Source organism: Glandiceps talaboti, chromosome 10, assembly GCF_964340395.1.
Source record: "Glandiceps talaboti chromosome 10, keGlaTala1.1, whole genome shotgun sequence".
Taxonomy (NCBI): domain Eukaryota; kingdom Metazoa; phylum Hemichordata; class Enteropneusta; family Spengelidae; genus Glandiceps; species Glandiceps talaboti.
In genome coordinates this window covers 10,625,133-10,647,233 of record NC_135558.1, presented here as the reverse complement: position 1 = coordinate 10,647,233, position 22,101 = coordinate 10,625,133, and the positions used below count along the sequence as shown (strand labels likewise).

Here is a 22,101-nt window from a genome sequence, read left to right as displayed (position 1 = left end):
CGAACGGAGGATTCACCAGTTGTGTGTACACTGACAGGATCAGTAGTAGCCAGCAATAATCATCGCTGTCATCCAAGAAGTTATAGACGTAAGCAGAAGAGGTGGGCTGGGAAATCGACCGTATTTACTTTTTCTAGTACCCTTCCCTTCACGAGCCACCGGGATTTGACCCCGGCGGGACACGAACAGCGCGGGAGAAGCTTGCGTAGGTCAGACTACCCCTAGTTTAAGGTGTCTCCTATTACAAGACACACGGTTGTACTGTTAACGTGTCTGTCACAGCAACCATCGATCGCACTCGGTCTGTTTACGTTGTGGTTCCGCCGTGATTTATGGTACCGAGTGGACTCGGTGATCTTAAAATAGTATGACCGATGGCCCGTACGCCTGGACTATTCTGTCAGTATGTTAACGTTCCTACTGGGTGTCTATTAACATCGTCCAGATCGAAGGTCCGCGAGGAATGCCATTTGCAGCTAACTAACTGTGCCTTGAAGTTTTCTTAACCTTGTAACGGAACTCGGATGAATTTTAACCAAGTGATCAGATAAGACGAATGTTGGTTTTCAATCAAAGGCGATGGAACCCATCTTCGTAAGTATAATAATATGTCATTTATGCATTCTTCCATCAATCCATTCATTCACCCGACGCCGAGCCACGGCCAGTCACCAGTTACATGTTAAGTGTTGCGGTGGGGACGTGCACACTTCCTGCGATCATGAACGTTGATGCATTAATCACGCGATTTAGATAGCAGTCGTAGATGCCCGTAGGAAGAGTCTCAACCCAAGTTGTGGGGTGCATTTTATGGCACAGACATTTCCTGTCCGTGTCCAATGACCCTTTCGGCCATTTTGTCAGAGTTACATGTGTACTAGCAAGTGTAACTTCGAAGTTGCACATGTGGTCTATTTCATTGAGAAGTGCACTCGAGGCAGTGGATTTTTGTATTTTAGAATGGAGTCATGGAATTTGGTAGGACTGCCGTTTACAGAACAACCGTTGTGTCGAGGTATGTGCAGGTTAATTACAAAAAAAGGAAAGTTTGGTAAATGATACAAGAAGCCAGACATTCGGTTTCAGTTCATTGGTTATATTTTATCGAACTATAGCGGTATAAAGGGAGACCTTATACCTCCATTATCGGACAATATGCAGCCAACCACACGTTTGATGAATGTTTTTCCATGTACCCCCTTTAACTGTGAACTTATCTAGCGAATTATTTTCAGCCAACATTTGGTATACTTTGTTGAAACATGTCTCGGAATTTCAAAGGGATAACCGATAAGAGATTTACTAAGTGCTAAAACACTTGACTTTTTCAGTAAGGTTAACTGATCAAAGAGTTTGGATAACGTAACAATATCTAATTAAACTACCTTGACTTCTTGACAAACTTTTATGATTGATGGTTTTGTAACTGTTAGTTTGAAGGATGTGACTGTATTGATTTAAGCAAGATTCGGCCTCCCTGCTTCCTGTAAAAACGTAGGTGTAATAGACCCACATTGTTTTCAGCCACTTGTTTTGCTGTTCCGCGTGACTGAGTACTCATCCCGACACGGCTGAATAATACTACAGGAGACTCCTCTGAGGAGATCGCCTTTTACAAGGACACACTACCTTGTTGTGACATTGGTTCCCGCGGAGTTAGCACATTTCTCCCGGGGTGTTTAATGCGATAATAATGTTGATTGAAGCTGTATAGTACAGAGCTACTGAAAAGACCATTAATATGGCCATGCAACTCATTCTTTGGCCAATTCCTCCCTTGAGATAGTTCCGACCATTCAGAATTTAATGACTTTCATTAAAATAGAATTAGGCTTGAGAAAGTCAGTGAATTTCGGTAATCTCCCGTAGTTAAGTCGATGTGTTTTACCAGGAAATTACAGAAAAGATCGCGCCCCATCCCCTACCGCATGCACCAAATCACGTGGTAATTTGACGTGTACGTATTGCATAGACACAATCATTGTTTTGTCGTCTGTGACAGGGCCTACTTGGTTATCTGTTTGTTGTTTTTTCTATTGTTGTTTAATTACGTATTTGTTTGCTTTTTAATGTGCCAGAGGTTGTAACATTTGCTATGCTATGGCCGCCAATGTTATCTATTGGCAAAAAATCCTTACTGAATGTAATCATGGTAGTGAATGCATACGTCGGATTTAAGGTTATTATAATATCAAATGGACATACAGCACACATAGAATTGTTTTCAAGGTTAAGTCAACCAGGCAGCTCTTTGCAGCTGTTGCCTACAAAAACTAGTTTTTGCTGACGATGAGGCAGTCGCTATTGAAGTGAGACCCTGCATGTTAATTAGTTGACATGCCAGATGTTAATGTATGTATGTATATACACACACACACACACACACATACACATACATACACATACACTATTTCTCTCTCTCTCTCTCTCTCTCTCTCTCTCTCTCACACACACACACACACACACACACACACACACACATTATTTATATATACATAAAATGTATGAGGGGAATGGGGTTCCGAACATAGACAAAATTCAACCAGGTTGTATATATATATATATATATATATATATATATATATATATATATATATATATATATATATATATATATATATATATACATAGCAAAACTATTACGCTCTGCCACTGCGGTATAGAGCACTGTCTTAGCAGATTGATACTCACCGAGTTATATATATATATATATATATATATATATATATATATATATATATATATATATATATATATATATATATATATATATGTGTGTGTGTGTGTGTGTGTGTGTGTGTGTGTGTGTGTGTGTGTGTGTGTGTGTGTGTGTGTTATTATATATTAACCATAATGAAACTGAACCTAAAACTGACGATTTCTTAAAGAGTTCATTGACCCGTCCTATCAATACACCCTGGTTATCTCCATGGAAAATCGATATATAGATTGTTCCACTGTAACCGAATATATACATGTTGCACTGTGAACATACTTGGCACGGATAGTGTTATGATGTGATGTGCCGCTGATGAATAGAAACAGAATGTCTGTTATTTTACTTTTACCAGAAGAACTTTTCCAGAATAAGCTTATTATTCATAAGGGGACATATAAGGTCACACAGACACGAGAAAATGCGTAAACAAGTGAATTTTTAAGAATCTTTGGGGTGGAGAGTTTTAGATTACGTTACTACTAGGGTAACCAATGTGCATACATACATTTCTGTAGTATTCACGGTGATTTGTTAATAGCCGTATACTGGTCAAAACAGCTAATTCGACTAAATTTGAAGAAATGTAATTTGAAATGGTCTTAGGTAACCTCTGGATGACCATGACTTGCCTATGATTACGTAAGTGTGTGCTCCTAGTATACATACTTCACTGGTTTCCATCTATGTTTGAAGGCTAGTAAGATGAGATAAACAAGGCAGAACTAATTCAGTTATTTACAGTACAAACTTCATTAAAAGCAACCAGCGCAGCGATGGTATGACCTTTCACGTCACCTCATCAAGTAACGTTCAATCCTCAGTTGTTTGCTGATCGCAAGAACGTGAAACTCTGAGTAAAGACAGGGTCACAGTGTCGACTAATCGTTGTATATTTTCAACACGTCTGTCTGTCTGTCTGTCTTTCTGTCTTTCTGTCTGTCTGTCTGTCTGTCTGTCTGTCTGTCTGTCTGTCTGTCTGTCTGTCTGTCTGTCTGTCTGTCTGTCTGCCTGCCTATATGTCTGTCTGTTTCTGTGTCTATCCTTCTCTCATCTGCCTGTGTTCACTTCTGCTCATTTGTCTCTATCTGTTTTTGTCTCCTTCTCCCCCTGTCTCTTTGATTCAATGATTGTGTTTTCATTCCTACCCCCCCCTTTCGTCGTCTTTAAAGTTGCTACTGTGACCACAAGTACTATGAAAGTTCCTTTTAATGCTCGATGATCTGTGCTTCCACTTCATTTGACCCACTTTGATTTTTCACTTGACTGTGCGTGATCAACGAACAAAGTTACTAGTTGAAAAAAGACGGAAAATGTTCTTCTTCGAACCGAAATTTAGGTACAAATATAGAAATTGAGATAGTTCAGTATGATTTACGTCTAAAGTGAAACGTATATGCCAAAACTACTTACCTTAAAAGGAGAATGTTGTATTTTATTCGGCGGAAAAGATTTGATGGTGTAGTATGTTTAATTGTCTCCACTGAACCTATTCGATGGTTCGGGTCGTGATAGCATTATCAACACGTGGGCGTTATCAAGCATTTTACAACTTTGTTCTTAAACGTGAAATAAATAGGTTTCGTCGCGCTACTTCTAATGTGTCTTCTTGACGCCATTTTGACACGATTTATTTGTAACTATTTAGACATAGGGTTGTAATCTTGAACCGCGCTAAGCCATGTGTGTGTAATGGACCTTCGTAAAGACTATATCGATACAAGTACAGCGTGCATCTTCCAAGTTTACACAAAGAACATATAACGTTCGCAAGATTTAGGGTCACAGCAGGTCAATTGTTTGACTTTGAAATATTAAGTTACAATTTGACCTTTAAACATCCCCGCACAATATAATAGACACCGAAGTAAATCAAGGATTATATGCCCCATCCATCATCATATGATTTAAAAGAACCAGTCTGCGTTTCTCCCACATAATAAACTTGGAAAGTCAACCCTACCTTTTATTCGAGACAAACGTTGCCAGTGTTTGTAACACATCGTTATATGACCCCGGGTTGAATGTTTCGTAACGACAAAACAAATGCATGATGCAACTACAACCGTTCTCGTATGATCATTCCACTTCGATCACAGCTCAACTGTACACAAAATTTCTTCCATGATAATGGTTGGTCCTCTGGCTAAAAGTTCCCAAAAAAGTTATAGCAACTTGAAGACAAATTTTTACAACGTACTGAAAATGTAAAGAAAACCGTTCTCATCATGTCATTCCACTAAGTCATATTAATTAATAGTCCGAATTATCTTATGACCATTACTTCCTCACATAACCCTTAAATGAATTCCTCTAGCCTGCTTTAGAAGTTGCACGATTTGTGACAAAATCTTTGTGACAAAAACGTTAAACATGTAGGTGTATGTTAACTTTTATTTAAACTGTACACAGCTAGGGTAGAAATATCGGTATTCGAATTACAGCTGTGGACATCCAAGTGTGTGAATCCCATGTTTTACTAAATTGATTGCATCAAGGTGTATTCTTATCATAAACATACTAAGGCTATTCAGTCGACACCAAACTGGGTCACGATGGTTACACTGTAATCAAATCTGTGTCAACTAGCTTTTTTTTGACAGTTGAAGACTTTCACATTAGATATACATGACTGTATAGTTTATTCCTGATCCCATGAACATCTGACCCACTTTTAGTACACTTGCCTTGTTGAATAGCCTAGATTTTGCACTAACTTGGACCAAGTAGTATAGCCGTGACTTCACTGAAAGATCTCTTTATCCCACTTTCATTATGTACATTCAATGAGTATATAAGACTAATTATTCACTATAACAGAGTTGGCTGAGGACCACCTTGACTTTGAAACTACTTTTAAAAGGAAGTGGTGTCCTGTTGTTTTGAAAACATTGTGTCAAGTTTATGAATGAAATCTATCTATACAATTAGTTCAGTTGAACTAGTTAGCATAGGCGATCCATTCACTTGCCCGTCTGCAGCTGTATATGATTGAACAATAATAGTCGATTGTAGACAGGACGCGATTGTATTAAACGCTTTCTTTTTGCTACTACACAAGTCATGATTCTGAAAATATTCCATGAAGGTCAAAGTCAGGGTGAATTTAGTATCAATTCTAAGATGTGCAATTTGTAGACTACAGCCGTTTTTCGATGTCTGATATCTTGCGCATAGTGTTTTTCCCTTTGCACAACGCCTCAATAATGACCTCACTGTGAATTTGAAGGTCAAGGTCATTAAAAAGTTCACATGTGATAAATGTAGTTGAGCAAATTTGAATTTCAAATGCATTTCAAACGTTGAGATAGTGAGTGAATTAACAAAATATTGCTGCCAAATATGACGGTCACTAAGATTTGATGAGGTCCATACTGTGTGCGCATGCTCACCATAATGTTTCGTCTTTGTGCCATGTTTGGATATAAATCGAAATGGCCCAGGATCTAGGAATGGCTGTGGACAGATAGACAGTTCACAATCCCCACAGTTCCCATTGTGGGCCATCTTTTAATAAAAACCACGAGGCTTGAAACAAACATTTGTCTGGCTCAACAAAAATCTTACTAACACTGCTACATTTTATCGTCTGGCTCAACAAAATCTTACCAACAGACGATAAAATGTAGCGCTGTCGGTGAGATTGTTTAGCCAGCCGATAAAATGCTGCATTGTTAGTAAGATTTGTGTCTAGCCAGACAGATTTCTTGTTTCAGGTCTCGTGATTTTTATTGCAAAAGAGTGTTCATCAATCTGGTGCTTCGAAAATTGTCCGACTGATTTAAGTGGAACTTAAGTTTAAGTTTAAAATTTTATTGCCTCTAAACTTGACAATTGACTGCTATTAAAATGCCACTACAAGTGTACATGTGTTTTTTGACTTGCATTATGCGCAGGAGGACGTATGCGTATCAATTGACGCTTAAATTGCATGTGGCTGTGTGCTTATTCTAGGAATAGCAAGGACCGGACTTGATCAACACCGGTGTGTCTATACTTTGTGTGCACAATAAGGGTATTGTAGTGGTCCATTACATCGGCTACAAGACATGCCATTCTATGTGCGATAGTTTATAGTAGTATGTCCTTACAGTTAGGAAGTAGAAGTCAACTTAAGCCCAGGGTTAATTCCTTTGGCATAGTAATCCAACGCTGGCAATTCAACGAAGCCGCCTTGGGCAAACACTACCTCTTCCGAGCCCATGTAAACTAAGCCGGTAACAAATCAACTACTGTTTTCGTCGGCCTTTACATTGTAAAAAACGAATTCATGATCCGTACATGTTGGCTAAATGTCTCTTCTGTTACATCTCCCCTGTTAATTGGTGTGTTTTTCCTATCCGTTTCGAGCATCGAAGAGTGAAATAAAATCAATTGTACACCGTTCAATGAGTCAATAGAGGATAACTGGGTACATTGGACCACACAACCTGGAGAGGCTTTATTTTTTCAATGTCTTTTGTACAACTTTTCCCAAGTACACCACAAGGCACGTTTATTGTTGAGATCCGTGACAAACAGTTTTCTCTGTTTTACAAAAGAAGAATACCCCAGCTATTGCCCTTAATAGTGGTCGAACATGCCCCAAGAGAATTTGCCCACAAAGGAAAAGCAACAAACAAAAAACAAACATGATAACAACTGAAACAAAAACCACCAACAATGTAGTTTCATCGGTTGACCAGGGCGATTTTTTTTGTTGACCGACATACAAATACCAGAGCTGACCAACGCAAGTCATGGTACTAAAATTCTATAACCAGCTTCAGTTAAACACCCTTTAGAAATGTTGAAATCATATCTGTTTTTATAATTTGTATTATTTGCTTTGGTAATATTGAACTAAATTGCTTTAACAACAACTCATATTGGACAATAATGGCTGCTTTTCAAACGAAAATCGAAACCACTTTCCTCCTAAACACAAAAGTCACAATTTGCAGCCACTGGCATCTCCAGGGCATGCACACTAGCTTTCTTTTAAAAATCCATTGTACCGTAACAGACAATGACATTTTGATTGAAAAAACACACTCAGACATTGTTATCGACTAAGTCAGACAGTACTTTAAGTAATTACAGACACTAACAAGTCAAATCAACCAATTAGTTAAAGCTTAAACTGTAAGTTAAAAGTAAAACTAATTCATGTTATTATACATGTGTCTCGTAAGTTATGTAACCAACGAAGCCATTGACTTGCAACCTAAAGTTGAGACTGACCCCATCAACCAAGGGTGTGGTTAAAGTTATTAGGATCGCTTTCATAACAATATATATATATATATATATATATATATATATATATATATATATATATATATATATATATATATATATATATATATATATATATATATATATATATATATATATATATCACATTAAACACCACATTAAATTGCAAATATATATATATATATATATATATATATATATATATATATATATAACATCAAAGTTGTATGCGTTTGTGTTATGTCTCATAACGCCTTGAGAGTTAAGGGTTCAGCTTCCCATCTAACATCTTCACAGTTGTCTGTTATATACATCTATGCCATATCTCAGGCCTTAAAAGATCTCATTAATACGTCTACTCATCACTAATAAATGTCAAGCTGCTATGATGGATATCGTGCTATGTAGTTTATTTCATTATCATTCCACACGATAATGTTCAACATCATGTGTTTTGATTTGGGCCGTTGGACATCTTAAAGTGTTACCATGTTAATCATTGCAACAGGACATATTATCTCGTAAGTTATCTCTGTGCTTTGCTTTGTCAACGTTTACTTTTAATCAAGTCTGTAAATAGTGAATGTTCGATTGGCTAAATATTTATTGACATTACGTAATCAGCAAAAAAAAACAATTTTGTTTTGCTTCTTTTTTAAAAAAAGGTTATGACTAACCAAAGGAGAATTTTGGAAGCAAGTGGCCCTTTCCTGTCTCACTAAGAAAAGGTAGTTTGCATGACTTCCTACATTATCAATAGCAGTAGCTAGCTCTAATACCAATTATTTAAACAACCTTCGCAATGAATGCAAACGAAAAAGTATCCTTGTTGTACCCGTTTATTAAGATTGCGGAGGATGTATACACCTAACATTGTAGTCTTTGACCAAGTGTTATATCATCTGTACATGTACATAGGTTCCTGGTTGTTGGTATTACATAGGTTCCTGGTTGTTGGTATTACATAGGTTCCTGGTTGTTGGTATTACATAGGTTCCTGGTTGTTGGTATTACATAGGTTCCTGGTTGTTGGTATTACATAGGTTCCTGGTTGTTGGTATTACATAGGTTCCTGGTTGTTGGTATTACATAGGTTCCTGGTTGTTGGTATTACATAGGTTCCTGGTTATTGGTATTACATAGGTTCTTGGTTGTTGGTATTACATAGGTTCTTGGTTGTTGGTATTACATAGGTTCCTGGTTGTTGGTATTACATAGGTTCCTGGTTGTTGGTATTGCTTTATTTGTACGACTTTGGGATATCATTTGAACATAACATCCCCCTTTCTCTTAAGGTATATTGAATAAATCAATTTTAGCAGTCTATCATTTTCAGTTCAAAACTAAGACATATTAGCAATATTGGAGGTTAAGTATACCTCATCAGGCATAGACAAAATTTGCTTCCGATAACATGACTTCAGAAAATAGGGTAGGGTAAGCCGGAGTTTTATTTATTTATTTTCTATTTTTATTGTTGAGAAATTGCTTCCGACACAAAGACAAGATACTCATTTGTCGCAATACTTTTATGATAGTTGGGCAAGGACAAGGTGTAAAAAAAGTCAATGAAGACGTGAAGTAGACGAACACAATATGAAGACTGTCTTGTATAATTCCAACTTACATTTTTGAACGAAAGAATAGCTGATGTAAAGATGTAAATCTTGACCTTTTTAGATAAAGAAGTGTTAATTTACATTCTCGCCATTTTTACCTTTTTTGAATGTGTAAAAACGTTTTGCACGGAAAAAGAAGTAAAGTCTCACTAGTTACCTCTTTTAAATATAAAAATTGTTTAGGGTTGACACCTTAAAGTAGGGTCGGTCGGGTTACAGGAAACATTTCATTTTAAAAAAAAATTTTGCCTCATTAATTCATGGTTAAAGAATTGTTTGATCAAGGTGTAGTCAGCTGTAATTCACAAGTTACGACTCCATATAAGTTGTCTAACAAGTTATTTGGATTGTTTCTAAATGTGTTTGACGTTTACTATGGAGTGATTCATCCTCGCATCAAACTATACTCGAACAATTGTGATGTGAAACCGCATAAATAAAGCCATAAGAAAGTCTCTGTTTATCAATTATTGGGCTTAATGTTTGAATTTTGTTGACACTTTAAATACCAGCGCAAGACTTAAATGTAGATTTATGAACATAACACATACTATGGGCTCTATCACTTAAAGAAAGTAGTTTCAAATCCCAATGCCAATGCAAGTACATCTCGTCTACTGGTGCGATTGTAACATATCGTATGACTATCGACTACTCAGCGATTATAATCGATGCAACATCAAGGACTTTCATTGGTCAATCTTCAAGAAATTACTTTACTTTGCACTCAGACGTACATTCAAAGTCAAGGTCAAACGATTTATAGTTTGTTAAAGAACTAGTGTCATAATATAGAATTGTACTTCACAGTTTGCCTTTCTCGTAGCTATTGACCTTGACCTTCGCTTTGAAGGGCACATGTAAAAACTGAATGGCGCCTTTCTTTTCAAACACAAGTGTCAATTTCCATGTTTTATGGATTTGAATGTCACTGTGAATATTGATCAAGACATTCCCAACTCAAATAGTAAACTAGTGACAACTTTATTATCGCTCACATGTGAATGTAACCAATCATGTCATCCTGGCTCTCAAGGAAAAATAAGCAGTTTATAGACAGACATGTTTTCTTAAATGTACAACTTTTTTATTTGGTGATATCAGCCTATGCATGTTTGACCTATTAAATGACTTATTCTCAGCATTGTTGCTGCCATGGTTGTAGTGGTAAATAAAGCATGTAGCAGTAATCTGATCTGCACCAAGGTCATGTCTTCAATCTACAAATCATGGTCAGCGAGAGAATACAATTAGATAGAGAGAAAAGAACAAATCCACGAGGGTCATAAATATTTAGGATGATTGATTAGATATAAATAAGAAGCCATCTTCACACTTTGAAGAGGAAAGCTAGATTCCAGATATACAGATATATTTTTATTAGAGAAATCAATTTCTCGTGGACGTTAGAAGGAATAGTTGCAACGTATATAAGACATAATTTTCATATATGCTACCCTGAAATGTCTTCATAGTCACTATGGTAACAGCTGTTCTTATTCGTCATCCTAGGTCAAGATCATAATCTTTGTGGGTCAAAACTTGGGGTTGGCTTATTTGGATCACTGTCGGGTTGTTACCTTCTTAGGAACACGTGTCAGTCGTACATCAACAATAATCATATTTCTCTATAGAACACCAACTGAGTATTGGTACCCATGTGAATTTTAGGAATATTTCCACGTCAGGATGTATGCCAATAAGAACCTGTTCAGGTTGAACCACTTGTTTGTTTGATAGATCAATGAAGAGGGAGTTATGGCGCTCGAGGGCGATTAATATGATGCTGGAACATATATAAGGCTGGGGTCAGAATTAACGGCGGGAGTGGGGGGGGGGATTATTTTGGTCAAAACAATTTTCGCAACCCCCCTTCATGCTCTCAAAAATTTCATGCCCCCCCCCCCCCCGAAATGAACCCAAGAATTTTCGTAGCCACCCCTCCCGGCTACACAGTAATTATACAATATAACCTCTCCCCCTCCTCCATGTCGGAGATGTACAGTATGGTACACTACATTAACCTAACAGTGGAAATCAACTTCAGCGTCCATACTTAACAATGAGAGATTTCTTTACAAGTATATGTGGGATTGGCGAAAAAGGTCTCACATTAGGCTTTAAAATATACTTGGAGATACTTAGTCAGCAGGGTTTTCTCTTTCAATATAATTGATTCTGGGCAGAAACAGCACCCCCATGATAGCTAGTGGGGAGGGGGTGTCGAGGGGTGTAAACGACTGCTCCTGAGGTTTGAATGTTCAAAAAAAGTCTCCACAGAGCAAGAGAGAGACAGACAGAGAGAGCGAACGTGAAAGGGAGACAGAGACAGAGACAGAGACAGAGAGAGATAGAGATAGAGATACAGACAGACACAGACAGACAGACAGACAGACATAGGAAGGCATGCACAAATACATTCGCATGGTTGTCACCCAACTCATCAGTGAATATAACTTTTAGAAGGTATTTCGGGGAAGCCGCGAGAATATTTTTTATTAACTAAACGACCGCTCCTTAGGTTTAATTTAGCTTAAATCATGAGCAACATATTTCAGACCACCAGAATTTCAATGCCCCCCCCCCCCTTGAACCCTCAATTTTTTCATGGCCCGCAATTTCTCCCCCCCCCCCGCCGAAAAGTCTGACCCCAGCCTATGACCTATGACACTTGGTCCACCCACGAGTTTGCTGTACTAGAGCTCTGAGACCCAAGTATTCGGCAGTTTGGTTGCTGCCTATTCACTCCTTAGTCAAGCATTTGAGATATTCAAATTATGAAGATCATTCGTCAGCTGACAAACACGTAATCTGTCATAATGTAGGCGACATACTGTAGAATGACACAAATGTCGATTAATGGAATCTGGAGAAATGACTGTCTTCCAAGGGTCTGGCAAATTTAATTCGAAAACATTCCGAAAATCTAATGCATCATGTAGCCTGTTATAGGTCGTAATACATGCGATGTAGTTGGGTACCATTACTGTGTTGTCCATCGTTCTCCTCCTCCTCCTCCTCCTCCTCATCATCATCATCATCATCATCATCATCATCATCATCATCATCATCATCATCATCACCACCACCACCACCACCACCACCACCACCACCACCACCACCACCGTTTTCCACAATGCCATCATCATTAACCATTGTTTATTGGTAATTGATGTCATTATTGTCACCTTTTTATCATCAGAGTCTGTCACTTTTCTTTTTTTAAATATCAATTTTGTGATAGGTATCCTTGCTGATTAGAAATACGATAAGAATCTCCAACACTCGATTTGATTTTAAGTAAGAAAAAATGGTGAAGATGCAAAATTTTGGTGGCCGTGCCGTAAAACCACCAGTCCTCTTTACGGCAACTTTACATTCTCGCGGGAGCTGATAATACACAGGCTCGCGAGAATGGCTAGCTATTGACTTTGGTTCATTGCATTGGTTAGTCTCGTGATTTCATGGCTTACTTACTTTGATTGACAAGTTCGTAGCTGTCATGTGTAGTACAGTTCTTAGCGCAAACAGCTATATAATCGGTTCGACGTTGTAGTGTACAGTTACTCCATTAATCTATTTTAATACTCAGCTCAGATTTGGTCTTGGTAATTCTAATGATGATGAACTTTTTAAAAGCAAACTGGCATGGTATCGAGGTACAGTAGTGTGGGGGGGGATGCAAACCCGTGTACAGTACAATTGTGGCAAGTTGAACGTAATACCATAAAGTCCACGTATTTAAACTCTTTGACAACTCATACGGCTAAAGCTAAAAGGTTAATCATATTGTTGTTATGTGTTTGAAAACTTCACAGCGGTGCAGTTCACATTTCTGTAAAACGGTATTTAAATTCAAATTAATATCACCACAAATATGAGATCAAAGGCTAAGACGTGGAGGAATTAGTTCTGCAAAGACGTTACTCAAAATTACGTGAGTTTAATCTCCAAAGCCAGCTGTGTCACTATCTAGATGGTCTTTAGACCATATCTTAGTTTTAGGCCTACAAAGCTAACGAAATGGATAAATGGGTCCAATGTTAAGCTGCAAATGTAACGATGCAATTATGAACTTGAATTGTATATTTAAAAGCGCACACGGTACTCTTCAATGTCTATGGTATTACTAATCTCATGTACATGGTAAATGTCAATGAACTTACCGACGACTTGTAGCTGGTGCTATAAATAAATGCATACTTTCTGAAGATCGTGAGATCGCGTAAAACACGTCTGGGTCAAGTGCGGGTCGAATACATTGACGAAGATATAGCTATCTCTTATTAGTAAAACACGTGTCTGTAACTTGACAAGGATGATAGATCAAGACTGTGGCTAAGTTAACGTTGATCTCGCCCAGCTGGAGACGAAATTTCGCATTTTGCTGATACTAGTGTATTTCTTGTATAAGATTTAATACATTAGAGTAAACAATACAAGCATTTGACAAAACGGAAATCTACTTTGATTCTGCCTTCGTTTGGTTAACGTGTAAGAGGACTTTAGTTAGTGATCCCTGGGATTCTGTCATTGTCACAGTGGCGGTACGTGCAGACACGTGTCGTCTATCAGACACAGGCGGCTACTGTTATGATAAACCTTTGTCTGGGATGCATGCGAATCGGGGATATTTGGAGAGCTTCCATTAAAAGTGTAGGTCGATCAGTATGATTTGATCCCAATACCTCATACCTCAAGCTATTCCCTTTTACTGCTTAATAGTACCTGGTTCAAAGTGAAATCAAAACTTTACGGCTCTCACGACCACAAATTTCGTGGTTCAATGAAAGGGTCTTTTAAATTTATTAACATTTGCCAGACTAAAATTTGCATAACAAGAAGACTGGCGAATTTGTTTCAGTTCAGGCATGTTCAATTCAAAATGATATAGATCATGTACAACTAAAAACAAAGTGTGATTAAAGTAAGTGAGAATCATAGGGATATATTGATGTGAAAAAAATGTAGGCGCTGTAAATCTTAATTATGAACGAAAAAAGACTTTTTTTCAAGATGAGTTTGTAAGCACTAAGCTTTTTACTCAAATGAAAATACTTACATTAAACCACACTTAAACTATTCTAGTACATGCATTCCTTCTATGACATTGCAATCGCATTCTGGCATTGTTAGAACAGTTGGTTGCATAGTGGGTATTTCGTCGACGTGTGTTTTATATGTGTATGCTAAATGACGTTGTCAGATCTTGCATATGTAGGTTTGAATCACTTGTAGGATCTGTGTTTGAATGAAGGCAATTGCAAGTCATAGTTAAGTGAAGGATACTGCGAGTACCTTTTTTAAATATGCAGCACAAATTACTTCTCAAAACGTATATAGCTTTAACAGTCGCCCTACATGTGACAGTCATGTATAATATGTTAGCTAGGGAAAATGGCAAAGCTGAGCCATTGCTTGTGAACAGACTTTAGTGTTGCCCAAGCTAGGGTAGATTTCTAGGGCTAAGGTGACAGACTTTCAGTAAACGATCGCTGAAGTCATGGCCTGTTCTTTTATTCGCGGTATCCTTTTTTTTGAAAGAGTAAACTCTAAATCCACGCCTCGACACTCACTTGAATAAGCTACAAGAAACATTTGCTCCCCTTACCGCCAGTAGGAACCTTATTAGTATACACACCAAGGCCACTGATGCGTTTCGACCACTTTAAATAATTACAACGGATGTTTTCTTGAAAATTGAAACGCGACAATCGGTTACTAGAACTTCAACTTGTATGGCGAGGTATTTTTTTCAGCAATTAGTTGCTGGTATTCTGACAGGTGGTGTGAATTTATTGTGACAAGCAGGGCGATAAGATCGAGAGGCCGTATACACTTACTTGCACTTGCCATGGCATACTTTTCAAATTTCGCAGAGAGTTTGTAATACAGTTTAAATTCCGGATCAGATTTTTCAAATAAAATACGGACATTGTATATTGTTAAATGCCCAACGACTTCCATGTCTGTTGGCTCATTACCTCCCAACAAAGACTTAATCTCAAAACAGCGGAATTTCGTTAGAAAATAATAGACCCGTTCGGCGTTAATTTGGTTGCCAGGGGTAGACGTCTTTGTATTGGGTATTAGTTAGGGGTATCGAACTACCGTTCGTTATTTAGCACTCAGGTTACTGGCCCATTTTTCCCTACGTTGTCGATACAAGGCAGCCAGTTCACGGACCATTTGGTGAAATAGACACCGGGACCGGTCAGTTAAAGGTTCTGTGGACGGCGAGGAACTCTGATTCATTCTGCACTCAGATGCGATGAGTGCTACCACGCTGGACCTTAGCAGCAAGCCTCTGACATCACGCAAACCTTTCGCCGGCTGTTTACACTTAAAACAACTCAGATGAGTGTCATCCATTACATGCGTGCTGAGTTTCTAGTACTTCAGGAGTTGTGGATCCAAGAACACATGTCGAGATGTTGCGACACCATTGGGGTTTCTGGTAAGAATATCAGAGCTTGGTGTTAAGAATGTATTTTAAATTTTTCTTTTAAACATACAATTCTTGGCATCCAAATTTGCCGATGTAATCTCCTAAATCCGATCTGTCTGTAATGAGGTGTATTCCTTCACTCCGTTTGTTCTCCCAACAATTCAGCGACAATGCAACTATTGTCTTATGTATCTGTTTAGAAGTGTCCGGCGTGGGCGACGAAATAGCATACTTTTGTCTACTTACGTCCATGTAAAAAAATCAATAGTCAGTTTTTGAAACAGTTACTCCTCCCCCCCCAAAAAAAAAAGAGAGTAACGACGGGCAGACACAGTTGACCACTCCGCATTTATTTCTTGGTTAGTTACAATTACCGTATCACGTTCAAGTTCAAACCACTTCCATGACAACATATGCTGAATAGAGGTAAACATATAATATGTCAAGTGCAGCTAAACGGTCTCACATCTTATTCATCCTCCTTAATTAGAACCTCATTAATTTACATGTTATCTAAATATCGTGCTATACAAAGCTGTATAGTTGAGGCAATAGCGCTTGTTACGGTATACTGTATAAATGCAGCGTTAGTCATATTAACACATCCACCGGGTTATTAATAAATTTACCAGGGTTTCTATAACAGCAACAATAAATGCTTTAACTATTCTTTTGTTAACACCAAAATGACGGGAAATCTGAGCGAAAAAAAAAAACATCTGAACAAATAGTGGTAAGTTGTTGTTTTCACGTTACGTGGTTCTGTCAACTCGTAATTGCAAAGAACGTAGATATTTAAATATATTTATATATATAGCATTATGCATGGTCGTCATGGAAGCACTAAGATTCTTACACAAATTCTTGTCTTCCCCTTCCACAATCAAAAGTGGAAGAAGAAAACTTGGGTATTTTTAACGTTGTCATTTTCTTACCAGAACGTTTTACTTGTCGTTATTACCTAAGTTCACTTGACAAAAGACGTCACCGGTTGTGCCGTACAAGTGATAGTTTGGCTGAAAATACCCCTTTTATACGCACAACCTAAAGTTATACGTATTGACGTAAAACCATTTAGAGATAAAATTAAAGAGCTCATCAGAAGTCGAAAATAGTCACAGCTCTTCGTCGAGAATAGTTTATATATCTGCTGACACGGCACCACTTGTTTGACCTTATGATGAAGGGAACTCGAGAACGAACTTATTACGCCCGGAACAAAACCTTCGCCCTTTTGAGCCTCTATATCCGTAATGCTTTGTATGATTACACTTGCCGTGCAAAGCTAATAAAAAGTCGTGAACTTTGTGTCTCATTACAAATCTATCCATGTTATCCCATGTCCACAGATTGAAGAACTGGGGGAATCTAGGCCAAACCTCTCAGAACTAAAAACGGTCCCAGTTTGGTGATTTTGAAAGGGTGTTTCATTTAGTATAAGTTCTTTAGTATTCCTGGCAGTTTACAATGTTTTAAATTTGAAAGCACGTCATACTCTTTCAAGCGATACATTTTGCGTGCCACCAGACACCCATTAACACACTTTTACATGTAGTTAGAAAACTCATTCATCCGCGATAACGAATTCGAAGTTCCTTTCGTTCGTTATCCGTAAGGATCAGACTGGGTCATTGTGTTGCTCAGGACAACTTCTTGCATAGCTTTGAGAGACAATTTTTTCCTATCTAAACTGTAGTCCTAAAGACAATGATAATGATAATGTTTTCATATAGCTGTTGTTCACACTGTGCGTGCAGACAGACAGACAGACAGACAGACAGACAGACAGACAGACAGACACATAGACAGAGACACACACACAGACACTACTCAAAGCGCTTCACTATTGTTACCCCGACACGGACCAATAGTGGCACAATAGCCCTCGATACTTCATCAACACCCTTGAGGGTATACAATCCGAGATAGACCTTTTCTCGTCATGGGTATCTTCACTTGGCAGATAACAATGTGGGATATGAGAGACTGATTCTGGTTCTTTGCACTCATGGAGCTTCAAGTTACCACCGTAAATGCGCAGAGTTGTTCCCAGACTATTTGTTCATGAGACAGACTGTTGTATCACTAGTTGAAAGGCAAAGTAAGTGCCAAGTACTACTAGACAAGCAATACACACTTAAACAGTAGCGCCGGTTGATATCTCAACCGTAAGTAATGTTAATTGCGCTCGGGGCTTGAATGGTCAAAAGTTAAAAGCGTGCCAACATGCACATTACAGTTTACCAGCTTTAAAGCAAGATACTATTATTTTACACTCAAAACATTCTGGTAGGAGTTGGCGATAAAATCTTCTCTCTCTTTTTTTTTTACACAATTCATTACAGCGTTTCGAATACCAATTTCCCCAAACGATTGCCTATGGTTATGATGTGGGTGGTCCATTTATTTTTTGGTATATATCTTAAAATAGATGTTCGACCATCATGACCGTAGCTCAACATAGGTATAGAAAACTGTGATCTCTTTAAACGTTCTAGTAAACATCAATTATTTGGTTTTCAATCCAACCACACAATTATTTTAAATTGCTGTTGTAAGCAGTGTAAATACAAACTCATTCAGGAATCGATGACACGGAAAAAACAATATTTGCAGTTTACTTAACCGAATAGATCTTGCTAAGTAGCTCGGTTGGTTTCAACGTTATAGGATAATATAATTGGTGACAGTTGCGTGATCGAGTTGCAGTCTTACCAGCAGGTGGCACAATATGGCGTTATAACGAGAAAGATAATTTTGTAATGTCTTATTTTCTCTTCTATTAGTACGTCGCGTATTATAAGCACAACTAAGGGGTGAGATCAATAGCGATATATGATTTAAAAACAATTCTGGTGGTGGTGGTGGTGGGGGGGGGGGGGTTGAACCATTTTAGTTCTCATCCTACAAAAAAAAGATTTGACGTTTAATGGGATCTGCTTTGTACACCTAAATACAAATATTTCTAACAAAAATGAATGTCGTCAAGCCGAGAAATGGAAGGATTATCGTTATTATCCATGGCACTAAAATACGTATAATAATCTAATAAATAATAACCTTTTATATATAATTATATTGGATAGTTCTTTAAGTATCTAAACGCTTGTTCCCAAGAAGTCCAGTGAGTGAGGGCCATCCCTCATGGGTTCAGTGTTACGTTGAGTACCCAATACCACTATATACAGATTGGATATTGAAAGTGAATGATATCGAAACAATTACCAATTTTGGCCAATTAAGTTAGAAGAAGGGGTGGGGAGGGGTGGAGGGAGGTTCCTTAGGCCTAACTAAAAGAATTTAGTTTTTATCCTACATTGAACTATTGATCTCACCCCAAGGCGTTTTTAAATCGTTGGTTACCGTACACTTTTGATTTTCGGAATACATTCACGTGTCTTGTGGGGTTCTGAAGTAACGGTGTTTTTGCAGAGATGGATGTATCTTCCCCAATGTAAATACCTGAAAAGCACGAACAAAATGATGGCGACGGAACTGCACAAATATTTGAACAAGTATGCAAATACTGAACTCGGGCGAAAAGATAAACCGTAAATTTTACATTAAACAAGTATTCAATATTTGAATGACTTTGGAAAAATAAAACTCGAAAACATCGATTTGAACTTGGGGTCATTTGGACTTGCTTGTCAACGTCCTTGTTTTCTACAACCTTCAACGGGTCAAAAACGTTGACACTGTACGTGTGCAGTCATCAGTGAAGCCCGCGGCATGCCGCTTGGAGAGTAGATTTGAATAGGTCGCTTCTGGTGCCGTGTAATCCATTGGGAAAAGTTGCAAATGCTTCGGGTAGTTTTAACAGAGTCAATAGTTGTATTTAACCAATTAAATCTCTGCATAGTAGTGTTTTTTTTTGTGTGAAATGTAACAACCCCTTCACCTAATTACAGTAATGAATTCTGACGACGACGTTGGTGTTATAGACTCGACTCGTCGTTACCAAGGATATTGTGTCCTATTCTGTTATTGCTAAGGTCCCCAGGCTCTTCGGTGTCAATACAAAGTCTCTTTAAACACTAAAGGGCTATCAAATATGCCTTAATTCGTGCTCTACTGTAATTAGAGTCAATCGGTGTGATCGTCTACATCACGATGTGCACGAAGCGCATAAATTGAACTATAGTTTACAACTTTTACCCGCCAAAATATCTCGAACAAAATTCTCGTCTGCCTGTGACATTTTGATAAATCTTAAAATCTGTTTTAGGCAAAATGGTATGAATGTTATCTTTGTAGCACAACTGAACTGGCGAGGTTCAGTAGTGCTATAGGCATGGCAAAGTGTCTGTCTGTCTGTCTGTCTGTCTGTCTGTCTGTCTGTCTGTTATTAAATTAAACTCAGAAACTACTGGGCAGATCGGTGTGAATTTTAGTTGGAACTTTCTTAGGGGTGTGTAGATTAAGATTGATCATGACATGATGATTCCATCAGTAATATGCAAATTAGGGCTAAACATGTATCTTTTTGGTCAAAAATCTTTAATTCCATGAGTGTTGAGCAGATCGGGATGAAATTTAATAGGGATGCATCTGGGGGTGTATAGATGAAGCACTAATAATTATATAATGATCTCATAAGCGATATGTAAATTAGGTGTAAAAATGTGAATTTTGGTAAAAAATTATCTCAAAAAGTACTTGGCTAATGAGACTGAAATTTGGTGAAATGTTTCTAGAAGTGTTATTCTGCAGATTTTGTTTAAAACATTTTGAAACAATTGGCCCTAGCAACCATGACCACGCCCTTAGCAACAACCAAATGCCAATATATTAAATAGCATCTGTACACGAGTAAACATTCAAAAAATATATGCAAATTTCCCTAGCGACCATGACCACGCTCATGGCAACAGCCAATGTATTTCGCAAAGATAACAACAGGGATTCATAGACAAGTGAATGAATATTCAAAAAAATGTCTGCAAATATGTCTAGCAACATGACCACGCCCATAGCTACAGTCAAATGATCACGTATATTGCAAATATAACAACAGGGCTGGATAGGCAACTGGGTAATCATTCAGCAAATGAACACCTATACCTAGCATCGATCACCATGTGGATAAACATTTTTAAAACATGTACAGTTGTGCTACAACGTCATTGGCACTATTTTTATTTGATAAATTCCTAGGTTTAAAACTATTAATTGGGTTTGCAAAAAAACAAAACTAATATCACCCATGTGAGTTTACATGTTTTAAATTCCATTGTACTGAAGGGACTTTGTCGTCACTGTTATATGCTCTACTTACAATACGCCTCACGAAGAGGGCATAAACCATATCAATTTATGCTTCACTGTCTTGCACGTTTAGAAACCTTTGTAAGTATTCGATGGGGATGTTTAAATCCTTATTTTGGCACACATTATTAACTTAATTTTGCTGCGATTGAAAATCTTAGATCGTTAGACGTGATGGTATACACGTAATATTAAATCGACCATACGCTTGTTGACCGTATTTGACAGATTTGCGACATACCACGTTAGATTGTAGCAATGGGGTTAATGAAGCCTAGAAGAACTTCGACACGATTGATACAAAAATAAAATAAAACCACGGACCGCTCGAAATGATCACTTCCGGCAAACAAGTGCGAATCCTACAGGTGTCAGTATGCACATCGAGTTTCAGTCAGTTGACGTAGCTAAATGTGGGTTGGTATTTGGAAACCTCCTGAGATGACCGTGTGTGGCACACTCAACTACTCGCTAATGGACTGTTACCCCTTGTCTATACCGAGTCGGTCTATACTTTCATGCTTCGTAGGCAAACTTAATGAAATTTTCCAAATGCCCGACACAAAAGTGTCACAAAAGAATCGAACATGATTTTAATTTCACCCACCGTCGCCATTACGCCTGGACATTTTCAACAACCATACATTAGGTTAATGCTATACTACTCTGACGTCTTCGACGTGCTGGTTATACGATTAAATGCTGTAATAATTGCCGGTGAATGAGGTGAAAGTTCTCTTGGGACCCTTTGTCATCGGTGCGCTATAGCTGTATTGTCCACTTTCGATTTTCTGTTAAGTAACGAACAAAGA

The 22,101-nt window shown here is 37.9% G+C and overlaps 1 protein-coding gene across 1 annotated transcript in view; it reads left to right on the top strand.

Annotated features, from left to right (window-relative positions):
• The first annotated feature begins 268 nt into the window (after positions 1 to 268).
• The window catches only part of LOC144440881 (uncharacterized), a 64,492-nt gene continuing 42,659 nt past the window's right edge, over positions 269 to 22,101 (top strand). Inside the window, exon 1 of the mRNA XM_078130321.1 lies at positions 269 to 594. Within this exon, the coding sequence (XP_077986447.1) occupies positions 557 to 594 (38 nt within the window). The 5' untranslated portion in view covers positions 269 to 556. The remainder of the gene's footprint in view (positions 595 to 22,101) is intronic.